The sequence below is a fragment of the Pelodiscus sinensis genome, chromosome 29, assembly GCF_052426305.1.
Source record: "Pelodiscus sinensis isolate ZL-2025 chromosome 29, ASM5242630v1, whole genome shotgun sequence".
NCBI classification, from domain to species: domain Eukaryota; kingdom Metazoa; phylum Chordata; order Testudines; family Trionychidae; genus Pelodiscus; species Pelodiscus sinensis.
In genome coordinates, this window is record NC_143080.1 from 13,264,727 (window position 1) to 13,277,659 (window position 12,933).

The following is a 12,933-nucleotide window of genomic DNA, read 5'->3' on the forward strand; positions in this document are numbered from 1 at the left end:
ATGTGCTGGGTCTGCCTGGGTTGTTACTGAAGGATGGGTGACGAAGGTGATGAATGAGCCTTGGTGGCCGGAGACCATGTAGCTGTATGCTTTGGTGTAGAGGCTGGTATATCTTGGGAGCGGTGGTGATGGGAGGAGCGGGGGCGATATTAGTGCCATGTCTCCCAGAGAGGTCACTGAGGTTGAAGCTGTTGCGATGGATACGCCTATGGGTGATTAAGCCATGGAAGATGCGGGGGCGGTTGAAAACGATGGTGTCAGGTGGAGCGCCATGAAGCCGCTGATCCCATTGGGGATGAATGATGTGACACAAATCTACTCCCGTGCCTGCTGCCATGTTTAGTTCATGGTGACACTGGTGTGGGAAAGTGGAAAAAACGTCTACACTCTGTCTGTACGGGCTAGAGTGAGGTAGCGCTGGGGACCGTGGTGAAGGTGCTCCATGCACCGGTGGAGAGTGTGCACCCGACTGGGGCTTTTTGTAAGTGATGTGTCTTTTTAGACGCTTTGTTATGATCCGGTGCCATTGCTGGTTTTACCTCCGTCTACCAGTGGCTCATTCAGTGCTGGGGTGCTTGTAGCTGCTGGTGGTGGCGTATCTTCTTTTGCCAGTGCCAGCTAGTTAGCTGCCTCAGAGGGAGCCGAGTGTTTCAGTTCTCACTCAGCTCTGTTAGCTGAGGTCGGTCTTTGGAAGCGGACAGCACCGGGGAACGGGTGGCCCAGGATGTGGTGAGCAGTGATTGTGCCGCAGAAGCCTGCAGCACTTGAGAGCATTTGTGGGGAAATAAAATCACCCTCGCACAGGGCGCTGAGTGTGCCCGTGTGTCTGGGGAGTTAACCCTGAGAGGCTGGAGGGATTCCTCCCAGAGGAGGTTCTTCAGCCTCATTCCGCACCGATTCCCCGCTCTGGCGGGCATGTTGTGACAAAACAGGCACTTTTACATATGCTGCTTTTGCCCAGGCATTTAATTCAGGACGCGTGTCCATCAGAAACCAGCCTTGAGTCCTGACATGTGTAACCCTTCTGCCAGATCGAGTTAATATCAGCAAGGGCCGGGTTCAGTATCTAGGGGTCTTTTCCCAACAGCATAATACAACACCGGCTCGAGCCCTCACCCAGTGACCTGGGAAATCTTACACACACCCCTGGGCGCCTCAAAGAGGCAATTCTTCCCCTCTCGCAAGCATAGAGCCTCGGTATAGCAGTAAATCTTTAACAACATGAGGTAACTGACATCAGCATTAAATTGGGAAAACACCATAACTTGGATTCATAGACCAAACATGAGCAAAGACCCATCCCCAGCCACGAATCACCCAAAGTCCCCAAAAGTCCAACACCCCAAGAGTCTCTTGAGTCCAGCAACCCAAAAATCACCCAAAGTCCAACACCCCAAAAGTCTCTGCCCCGGGTCAGTGCCGCCCCAGGGTTCAAAAGTTCACCCAGCAGGGTTTTACCATCCCAACCTGGGTGGAAAGAAGGGGGAGGGGGTTGATACACCTTGACTATGTCTACACTGGTGTGATCTTGCACCAGAAGTATGCAAATGAGGCTAAGTGTGGACTATTGCCAAGCCTCATTTGCATATCTAATGAGCCGCTATTTTTGCAGAAGAGGCGCTTGTGCCAGAAGGAGCTGTCTACACTGCTCCTTCTTGCGCAAGAAAAACCCTCTTGCACAATGCTGTTATTCCTGAAAATAATCAGCGTAACGGCATTGCGCAAGAGGGTTTTTCTTGCGCAAAAAGGAGCAGTGTAGACAGCTCCTTCTGGCGCAAGAGCCTCTTCTGCAAAAATGGCAGCTCATTAGATAGGCAAATGAGGCTCGGTGATATTCCACGCTTAGCCTCATTTGCATAAATCTGGCGCCAGATCGCACCAGTGTAGACATAGCCCTTACGTGGCCTGATGACGGGCTCCGCCTCTCCGTAAGGTTCTGCTGCCACCGTCAATGCAAGTCACTCCGCCACACTCCACCTGCTGTCCCGTGAGCCGCTCCAGCCATCCCATGAACTGCCCTGCTCCGCCAGCCGTCTCAGTCCATGCCCCTGGCCACCAGCTGGTTGTTCCTGCAGCTGCTCCACTGGTTGCCTGCTGCCACTCCTGCTGGCTGCCTGCCGGTCGTCCTCGCCAGCTGCTCTGCTGGCCGCCTTTGCCTGCCGGTCATTCCCACAACCGCTCTACTAGCTGTCCCACGAACTGCTCTGCTAGTAGCTCAGCAGTATAACTTCAGGCTCCCCACAGCACACAGTGATTTCAGCTCTTCAGCAAGCTCAGCTCATGCTCATAGTAGAGGAGCCCCAGTACTAGTAAAACATTGGCCCACAGTTAAGTCAGCTCAGCAGCTTGCAACTAGACTCCTAATGGAATCCAAATTAGCTCCAATATTCCACACTGGAGAGAGGAGGGGGTGCAATTGCTGTTTTTTAGGCCCTCAGATAGGGCCCTACTACCGGGTACAAACACCTATCCCCAGCCTCTTTCAGTTTGACTGGGCTTGGAACTAACTAGCCCCTTGTCTAGTGAGTGCTACTTAGTTTATGGCGAATCCCTCTGTCATAAAACAGTTCTACTATTCCACTGTCCTTGATTTGCATAATCAGGGTAACAACACTTTATCCCCCCTGCCTCAATAACAGAGAGACTGGGGATCCCACAGTGGCCAAAGTGACCATTTGGGCTGCTGTGAGCACATATTAGGCGGGGTGGGTGTGCCTATGCAAACAAGATCAGCCCCTGAAGTCATTTTGCACCACCCGCCACAATTCACCACCAGATGTCCGAGTAGAGATTATCCTGACCCTGCTTACACATGAATCACATTTCTTGAAGCCAGGAGACCTTGGGATGTAGAAAGAATGTGAGGAATCAGAACTTGGAGAGAAACAAGTGAAGAAGGGAAAAAAACTGGGGAAGAAGGGCTTGCTTGCTTGCTTGCTTTCCTTCCTAAAGAACAAGGTGAAACTATTCTTATGCTAATTAAAACTACTGACAATTGGTCAACTAACTACATTATTTTTCAATTATCTGTCAGAAAGGAGAGCACTGCTGTGACTCCGTCTTCTTCCAAAGACAATAGAAAAAGAACTGAGGGAGGATCATGCCACGTCCTTATCTAATGGGAAAAACTAGTGCGAGAAAGTGACTGTATATGCGTGGTGCAGGAAGGCACTGCTAGGCCAAATCTCCAATCAGCAGCGCGAGGATGCACCGAGATCTGAATGCAGCACCCACAGGGACACTATTCGAAGGAGAACAGTTGCTTGTGTCTGTGGACGCTGAAATCTCAAGAACTGACGCTTTAGATACTCATACGTACTGGCATTCGTCTTTTAGCAGAGGGAATTTCAGCTCCCACTCAAACTGTAAAGTTACCGCTGCGGTGGATTCTGCAGACCCCAGTAACACCCCCAGCCACTTGCAAAGGCCCCACCTGCCTGCTTAGCATGAAGGCAGCCTTTCTCTGGCAGCCCCTCGCCTGCGTGCTTTTCTCACCCCTCCCCCGGCTCAGAGCCCCAGCGCCCCTTACCCAGGCTGCTCGCCGTCACCTCCCACTGGAAAGTTTTCCCTTCGTCTGCACAGAGACAGCTGCTGTAGGCGCCGTCATCACCCGCCTGCACCTGGAACTGCGCCGACTTCGCCAGCATCACCCGCACCTGTGGATCCGACATGAGAGCCCCTTAGGAGTGTGGGGGCCGCACTCACACGCGCCAGCTCCAGGGCAACATGGGGCCCCTCTTAGGCTCAGGCCTCACCTGCCAAGATATACTGACCCTAGAGCTCCTGAGGGTCACTGTGGGGTGTCCAGATCACAGCCAGGGGCTGCTAGTGCCACTGCCTGGCCTGTGCTGCTGCCCAGCCCCCAGCCCCAGCTCGCCGGCCCCAGCAGCTCAGCACGGCACCCCGGGCGGCGCTCACCTTGATGCACTGCTGCAGGGAGTTGGAGACGGTGGCCTTTAGGGTGAAGGCCTCTCCCCGGACCACGGAGTACGGCAAGGCCAGCTCCACAAAGAAGGGCTTGACGACTGTGAGGGTGGCCGTCGGGGAGAGGCCAAAGCCCCCCTCCGCCGTGCAGAACATCCCGGCTTTCCACTGCGTGAGGGTGTCGGGCACCGAGAGCGGGACGTCCGTCGAGCCCCCGTCGCTGGGCACGGACAGGAGCACACAGAGCATCAGACGCAGCCTCCCTGGGGGAGCCCCACTGGCAGAGCCAGCAGAGACGTCCCGGCCCGACCCTCCCCTGGGCTGGGGCCCTGAGCCAAGTGCCCAGAAACAGGCCAGTCTCCAGCGTCTGCGAGGCATCCTGGGCTGGGCTCAGTGTCCCATGGGATGAGCATTCTCCCGTTTTGCAGCTGGACACAACTCCCTGTCAGGGGCTATTCCTGGGAACAAGCCTGAATTTCCCCTGCTGGGATCCCCGCCCTCCCACTTGCCCTCCATGTTCACTCTCAATGCCCCCAGGGGTCCAAACCCCACCCTTCTCAGTGCTGACATCTGGGCAGTGGGTAGGAATGGAAACACCACAGGGGCACTGGGGTCAGGGTGACAAACCACCTGCCGGCACCGGCAGGCCCCAGGGAACAGCAGGGCAGGAGCTGGGGTGAACCCGCTTTGCTGGTGAGATGCAGGGTCCCAGGGCTCCCCAGGCTCCCAGCACTCTGCCTCGCTCTTCCTCGGCGCTGGGATGTTATTGCTGCCACTGTGCTGGGTTCCTCTCCGCTGGCAACAGGAGCTGGAACCAGCCCCATGCCGGCAGTCCTCCCCCCTCCGCCAGGGCACTGCATCTGGGAGCGGCTGCTTCCCAGGGTCTGGCCCGGAGGCCTGGCAGGGACAGTGTGTGACAGCCCCTCACTCACCCCACAGCCACCAGGTCCCACAGCCACGTCTCTGGGAAGTACGTATGCGGTGCCGGTTCCGCCTGGGCACAGGGCCCTAGCTCTGTCTGAGCAACGATCCGTGGGGGCTCCTCTCTCCTATAGCGACATACTTCCCAACCGAAGCCTAGCAAAGATCCAAAGGGGGGTGAGGGGACCCCATGGTGCTTTGCGGGGGGGTGGGGTCACGTAGCTCACATGTGTCTGCACCTGAAAGTTTCGATGCTTGGGGCCGTTCTGGGGATGGACATGGCCACCGGGAGCTCTGAGAACTGGCCCCTGCCCAGGTCTGTCTGGACTGGAGCAGCCAGTGGCCGGGCTGGGCTGGAGGGGCCAGGCTGGGGGTCCTACATGCAGCTCACCCCAGTGGACTCAGCATGTGGCTGTAACTTGGGAGCCCCAAGCTCAGCCCGGCCTCTGCCCACGCAGGGTTAATGGTACATTGCCCTCCAGAGCCCGCCCAGATGGACCAGTCATTAGCCACACTGAGCAGCTGGGACAGGGAGGCCTAGAGAGGCCCATTGAGGACAATGGAGAAACCCGCCTCCCCCTCCCATGGAGAACAATGGATCTGCCAAGGGCACTGTCAGAACCAGGATCAGAACCCAGGTCCCAGGCCCGATGCAGGAGCCCCTGGGGCCATCTCCCCTGGGGGGCTGAGAGGGTTGGGGTTTGCTGACCACAGGGGATGGAAGCTCCCAGAGCACTGACCTCGTTCATGCTCACAGATGCGGGTGTTGGTGAGAAGTGTCAAAGCTGCATCCTGGGCGAGAAAGAAAAAGCGTCAGGAGCCGCTATTCATGGCCAGCCCAGGCCACCACAGACAGAGTCTGCTTTGCACCTCCACCTCCACCTCCACCTCGCCTGCGCTGCTGCTTCTGAGAGAGGCAGAGGGGCAGGGGGCAGGAGACAGTGCTGGGGGGAACCAGATTTTAAGTCGGCTCCCCACAGCACCAGCTCCTGCTTCCCCCTCCTTGATACCTGTCATACAGAGACAGCAGGTGGGGGGATGGGAGTAGCCGACTCGACCACAAATTGAAACTGTAACCGGGACTCTCTGTTCTGGCCACATCCGTGGTCCTTGGATGATCCAGGACCAGAGGGTCCCACTGGAGGGCGAGCGCCTGGGAGCCCTGCAGGGTGGCAGGGCAGCAGGGTTCCTGGCAGTGCAGGACTTCCCAGAAGGGCAGGAAGAGCATCATGTGCAGTAGCCCAGAGTAGAGGTTGAGGGGTTGCCTGAAGCAGCAGCAGGATCCAGGCTCTACATTAGGAACCCCTGGTCCCACAAAATCCCTCGTCTGGGACCAGTCAGGTCCCGGGGGTGCCAGGCCAGGGCAGCCCAACCTGCACTTGCTTCCATTCCTACGTGTGACGTGAGGGGAGTGACGTGAACCGCAAGGGATCCAGGCTGCCCAGCCCCGCACTGAAGAGCCAGCTTGGCTTCCCCAGTCGGGTGAAGGTGGCTGGACCCTTCCCCCGGCCGATGCTCGTGTCCTTGCGTCCCTCCGCCCCTACCACTCAGGGGCCTCCAGGCTGCTTGGGACCAGCAGGGAAGCACAGAGAGCACCGGTGGCACCATCTCCAGGAGCTCTGTCCCCGCGCCCACTGCTGGCCGGGGGGGGGCCATTTCAGGAACCTTGCCCAGCCCCCGGGGCCCCAGACTCATGCAGGCTCAGCTGCTCTGTGGCGAAGGGGCATGTTCGGTCGGCACGTCGGGGGGATGGAGCAGGCTCAGCCCACAGCAGTTCCTCGCTCAGTAAGGCGGCCGCACTCCAACCCTCGGCTGGGCATGTGGGTCGCGCCATTCCCGGGGATCCCAGCCATGTGGGGCTGAAGCTCACAGGAAGGCAATGGACACCTCCCCGACCCCAGAGCGACCTCCCGGCCAAGGGTCAAGTCTCTGCTCCGAGGCAGGGAGCTTCTCAGTGAAAGAGCTTCCATGTATAATGGGACGCCGAGTATTTTCCCCTCCCCCTGTCGGGGCAACTCCAGGGCCGTGTTAGCCACAACCCTCAGAAAGTTCAGCCGGAGGCGACTCCTGGCCGGGGAATTTCTGCCCCAGACGTTTGAGTCTGACAGTCACAGGAACTGAAAACTCACACAGGGCGTCCCCGCTGTAAGTCACCCGGTGTACACCCGTTACGCACGGACGTCACTGACGCTCGTTGGAACTGATGGGTGATAAATCCTCCCATCCCCCGCTCTTAAGTTGCACCAAAAAATCCAGTTTGCGCAAATGGGAGTCAACAGCAGGAAAATAATTCCCCACATTAAGTTATTTCACTTTAAGTCCAATTTTTTTTTATCGTATCTTGAACGTACAGCGCGGCTGGGCTGTAACAGGAACTGCCAGGCAGCCGTAACTGGTCATGGTGCAGCTGCCCCCGCATCAGATCCCTGAGCCCAGGAGCCGGGGGTATCGTTCCTGCTGTGTGCATACGCCGGGAATCTGTCCCAGGGCCTGAGCTGGGTCTGGAGGAGGCGGGGGAGGTGCAGCCCGACCCTGAGTTTGCGAGGAGCATCCCTGGGGAGTCACTAGAACAGGCCGGACTGTTTGGTGGGACGTCGCCCCAGCAGCCTGGGCACGGCGGAGATAGTTTAGTCCTTTCAGGCTACAAAGGAGCCAGAGGCAGGGCCAGGCACAACCCTACCTGAAACAGGCCGTTGGGGTCTGTCAGCGGGACAGCCCCACCACGAGTCCCTCTGCGCCGCCTCCAGAATTTCGAAATGCTCCTCGGCAGATTGTCGACAGTAGTAGCCAGAACCAGAGCTGTATTACTGGACTGACAGTAACATGACTTATTACCTTGATAGGAGTCTTCTTGGTGAAAATCAGGGAGCAAGTTATAGACCTAAAGACAAACACAGACAAGGGCTGCCGTGAGACCAAGCCACTCCATGGCCAGCTCCTGCCCCTCCTCTCACCAACACATCATCCCACAAACCTCCCCTATCATCCCAATCACATTTCTAGCCTGGACTCCCCCACTCCTTTCCCAGCACCCAGCCTCTTCCCACTAGGGATGTCAACCTGTGGTCAATTAGATGATTAATCAATAAGCCTGGGCTTATTGGTTAAACCTATTGAGTACATGCACCTCCTCCCCTTGATGCCTTCCAGTTCTCTGGCTTTTAGCACCCAGCTCCAATACACTGAGAGGTTATTTTAAACCTCTGCTCATGATACAAAACATTTTCTTGATCCCAAAGGTTTAGCCACGTTATCAGGTCACTTTGGGTTTGCATCTTATCCAAAATCCCACCCAGCCAGCCAATCCTTTAGCATCTTAAACTACAGGTTTATTATAAAGAAACAACTAAAAAAGACTCAAAGTCCATCAGGTTCCTAGCAGTACTGGTGAATTTGCTGGCTGTAAAGTTCCTCTGGACTACCGCCAGTCAGCCACAGCTCAGATGGGTCATTCATTCTTTAAGTCAAAGTTTCATTTGTAGACAATGGCTCTGTGGATATGGGGAAAGCAGAGGATGGGATCTGCCTTTACTTTATCAAAGCTTTTGATACGATCTCCCACAGTATTCTTGCCAGCAAGATAAAGACGTATGGCTTGAATGAATGAACTATAAGTTGAATAGAAAGCAGGCTAGATGGCTGGGCTGAATGGGTACTGATTAACGGCTTGATGTCTAATTGGTAGTTGGTTTCTGTCCTGGGGCTGGTTTTGTTTAAAATCTTCATTAATCTGGATGGGTAAGTCTACACTACGGCACAAGGTCAAATTAAGATACGTAACTTCAACTACGTTAATTGCATAGCTGAAGTCGAAGTATCTTAACTCGAATTTTGGCGCTGTCCACACTGCAGAAAGTCAAAGGGAGAACACTCTTAGGGTATGTCTACACTACAAAGTTAATTCGAACTAACGGATGTTAGTTCGAATTAACTTTGATAGGCGCTACACAAGCACTCCGCTAGTTCGAACTTAATTCGAACTAGCGGAGCGCTTAGTTCGAACTAGGAAAACCTCATTCTACGAGGACTAAGCCTAGTTTGAACTTACTAGTTCGAAGGGGTGTGTAGCCCCTTAACTCGAACTAGTGCGAGGCTAGCCCTCCCCAGCTTTCCCTGGTGGCCACTCTGGCCAACACCAGGGAAACTCTATTGCCCCCCTCCCGGCCCCGGCCCCCTTAAAGGGGCACGGGCTGGCTACGGTGCCCGTGCCAGGTGCAAGCCTGCCAGCACCCAGCTAGCAGACCCTGCACCTGGCACGGATCGAGCCACCCACCCGATGCCCCCCAGCACTCCCCCTCTTCCCAGGACCAGGCTGGCGGCTCCCGGGAGCTTGCCCGGGACCGCAAGAGGCGGGCACCCGCCTGGGCTAGTGCGGACATCGTGGACCTTGTCCATGACCTCCGCACTAGGCACAGGAAAGTGGCCGTCTAGGGCAGAAGAGCTGCCAGCCTGCCCACCCAGGAGCAGGTGTGCATGAAAATCAAGGTGGTCCACTGAGACCCCCGACCCTGAGCCTTGACCTTACAATGGCCGTACTGGGTCAGACCAAAGGTCCATCTAGCCAAGTAGCCTGTCTGCCGACAGCGGCCAACACTAGGGACCCTGGAGGGGATGGACCGAAGACAGTGACCAAGCCATTTGTCTCGTGCCATCCATCTCCAGCCTTCCACAAACTTTGGGCAGGGACACCACTCTTACCCCCTGGCTAATAGCACTCCATGGACCCAACCTCCATGACTTGATCTCAGTTCTCTTTAACCCTAGTTCTAGCCTTCACAGCCTCCTGCAGCAAGGAGTTCCACAGGTTGACTCTTTGCTTTGTGAAGAAGAACTTTCTGTTATTAGTTTGAAGCCTGCTACCCATTCCTTTCCTTTGGTGTCCTCTAGTCCTTCTATTATGGGAACTAATGAAGAATTTTTCGTGATGCACCCTCTCCACCCCACTCGTGCTTTTATAGACCTCTATCATATCCCCCCTCCATCTCCTCTTTTCTAAAAAGTCCCAGTCTGTTTAGCCTCTCTTCATATGGGACCTGTTCCAAACCCCTCATCATTGTAGTTGCCCTCCCCTCTCTTACCCTCTCTCTTCCCCTCTCCCACCTCCTTTTCCCAGTCTCCCCCAGTTTTGTTCAATAAAGAGAGATTCTATTTTTGAACACAATTGTCCTTTATTTTGTACATCAGGAAGGGGGGCTAGGGAAGGGTAAGTGGAAGGAGGTGAGGGAGGAATGGGGTACGAGCCCCCGATGGGGAGGACTGGGCTGGCTCTGCGGGGTTCTGGGGGTGGAAGCTCTCCTGCAGCCCCCCAATTGCCCCCTCTCCCAAGATGGCAGCCTGCGGCAAGTGCAGCCGGTCTGATGGCCGAGTGCTGTGATGTGCCCAGTGTGGGTACTCCGGGCAATCCAAGCCAGGACTGCTTTGCAAGTGGGGAACCCCTGAGAATTGTCTGTCCGGGGTGGGGGTCGGGACCCTTTAAGCGCAGCCCTCGGCTAGCCTGAGACAGCAGCTCCACGCTCTAAGTCCTCATCTGATGCCCTGCCGGCACTGCTTCCAGCCATCCTTAACCCCGGTTCAGGGTCCACTCTGTGTGGACATGCTAGTTCGAATTAGCAAAACGCTAATTCGAACTAGTTTTTTAGTCTGGATGCGTTAGTTCAGATTAGCTTAGTTCGAATTAGCGCTGTAGTGTAGACATACCCTCAACTACTCTGACTCCTCATGGAAGCAGAACTGCCAGCATTGACCAGAGTGTCCCTATCAGTTCCAAATAGCTGTCTTCACTAGACCTAATTCAAATCCTGGGAGATTGACAGTGGCAGCTTTGATTGTAAAAGACTCAATGGACACAAATCAGATATTAGGAATGGCAACATACAAAAACCTGTAGGGGAACACTTCAATCTCCCTGGCACACAATTGCAGACCCAAAGGTAGCCATCCTGCAGCAAAAAAACTACAAGACCGGACTTCAAAGAGAAACCGCTGAGCTACAGTTCAAGTGTGACATCATCAACTCAGGATTAAACAAAGACTGTGAATGGCTAGCTAACTACAAAAGCAGCTTCTCCTCTCTTGGTATTCACACCTCCAGATCAGCTACTAGAAGTGGGCCTCATCCTCCCTGATTAGATTCACCTTGTTATCTCTAACCTGATCCTGGCCTGCATATTTATACCTGCTTCTGGAAATTTCCACTACATGCATCTGACGAAGTGGGTCTTTGCCCACGAAAGCTTATGCTCCAACACTTCTGTTAGTCTATAGTAGGGTATGTCTACACTACAGCACTAATTCAAACTAACTTAATTCGAATTAGTGCATCTAGACCTAAAAACTAATTCGAATTAGAGTTTGCTAATTCGAAATAGCACGTCCACATTGAGTGGACCCTGAATCGAAGGTAAGGCTGGCTGGAACCAGGGCAGGCAGGGCATATGGGTTGGACTTAGTGTGTGGGGCTGCTGCCTCAGGCTAGCCGAGGGTTGTGCTTAAAGGGACCCGACCCCCCCATCCCGGACAGACAGTTCTCAGGTTTCTCTGCTTGCTGGTCTAGCTCGCTGAGGGACAGCAAAGCATTTGTGTCTCGGAGTGTCCTGCTTGCCCTCACTCAGGGCACCACAGCACCCTGCAACATAGAACCAGACCTGCCCCTGGGGACTCTGCTGCGTCTCATGGACATATTTTCGGCAGCCTGGCTGCCCTGTCTGCAGGCTGCCATTCGGGAGGACCATTGAGGGCCTGTCAGGATCCAGGGGGCCCTGCGGGAAAGCTTCCACCCTGAGGAGCGCTAACAGTCTCCCCAGTCTGCCCCACCGGGGGCTTGTGCCCCATTCCTCCTCTCATCCTTACACTTACACTTCCCTAGCCCCTCCTCCCTGATGTCAAATAAAAGACACGTATTTTCAAAAATAACAACTCTCTTTAACACAACTGGGGAGGGGGAATGAAACTTTGGGGAGATGGGGGAAAGAAGGCAGGAGAGGGCAGGAGAGAAGGTGGGAGAGGGGAGGGGGAAACCTGGGAGGTGGGAGCTGGAAGTGGGAGGAAGGGGAGGAAAGGAAGGGAAAGCTCAGGGTTCAGGGTCCTGCTGGCTCTCCTGTCTCGCAGCACTGCGGGTGTGGGGGCATCGGGGGGGAGTGCGTGTGGAGCAGGAGGGACGGGGGTACAGAGGAAGTGGAAGGGAGAGCAGGGGTGGGAGGAGGAGCGAGAGCTGGTGCAGTCGCAGGGAGGCAGGAGGAGGCAGGAACATGTCCACCAGGGCCTGGAGGTGACCTCGGAGGGCACGGCCCTCCTCCTCCAGTGCCTCCAAGCTCTGCTGCTGCAGCCACAGGTCCTCATGGACCCAGTGCTCCTGGGTGCAGAGCTGCTGCTCCAGTAGCGGCAGGTGCTCCTGGCTGTGCATGTGGCCTCTCGTGGCCAGGCTGGCAGCCATGCAGCTGTAGACGGCCACGTTCCTGTGCCTAATGCAGAGATTGTAGGCATTGGAGGCCTCCCCCCAAACCTCAATGAGGTCCACAATCTCTGCACTAGACCAGGTGGGCGCCCTTCTATTGCGGCCCCGGGCAGGCTCCTGGGAGCCGCCAGCCTGGTCCTGGGAAGAGGTGGAGGGCTGGGTGGCAGCGGGTGGGTGGCTCATCTCGTGCCAGATGCAGGGTATGCTGGCTGGATGCTGGCAGGCTTGCAACTGGCACAAGCACTGTGGGCAGACTGTGCCCCTTTAAGGGCTTCAGGGCTGGGAGTGGGGCAGAAGAGTTTTCCTGGTTTGACCCAGAGTGGCCACCAGGGCAACCTGGGAAGGTCTAGCCTCCAGCTAGTTCGAATTAAGTGGCTGGACAGCCCTTAATTTAAACTACTTAATTCGAACTAGGCGTTAGTCCTCGTAGAATGAGGTTTACCTAGTTCGAATTAAGCGCTAGTTCGAATTAAATTCGAAATAGTGCTTTGCATGTATAGCTGCTATTAAAGTTAATTCAAACTAACTTCGTAGCGTAGACATATCCTAAGGTGCCACAGGACTCTTGCCACTTTTGCAGATTGAGACTAACACGGCTACCCCTCTGATACTTGTCATCAGATTTCTTGTGGCCC

At 55.4% G+C, this 12,933-nt stretch overlaps 1 protein-coding gene across 2 annotated transcripts in view; it reads right to left on the bottom strand.

The window, feature by feature from the left end:
- LOC102446370 (alpha-2-macroglobulin-like protein 1) overlaps positions 1-12,933 on the bottom strand; it is a 53,352-nt gene that overhangs the window by 14,750 nt on the left and 25,669 nt on the right. For both annotated transcript variants that reach the window (XM_089773957.1, XM_089773956.1), the window contains 5 exons: positions 7,526-7,726; positions 5,586-5,637; positions 4,857-5,001; positions 3,919-4,144; positions 3,530-3,656 (listed from right to left, as the gene is read on the bottom strand). In XM_089773957.1, coding sequence (XP_089630083.1) covers positions 3,530-3,656; positions 3,919-4,144; positions 4,857-5,001; positions 5,586-5,637; positions 7,526-7,726 — 751 coding nt within the window. The remainder of the gene's footprint in view (positions 1-3,529; positions 3,657-3,918; positions 4,145-4,856; positions 5,002-5,585; positions 5,638-7,525; positions 7,727-12,933) is intronic.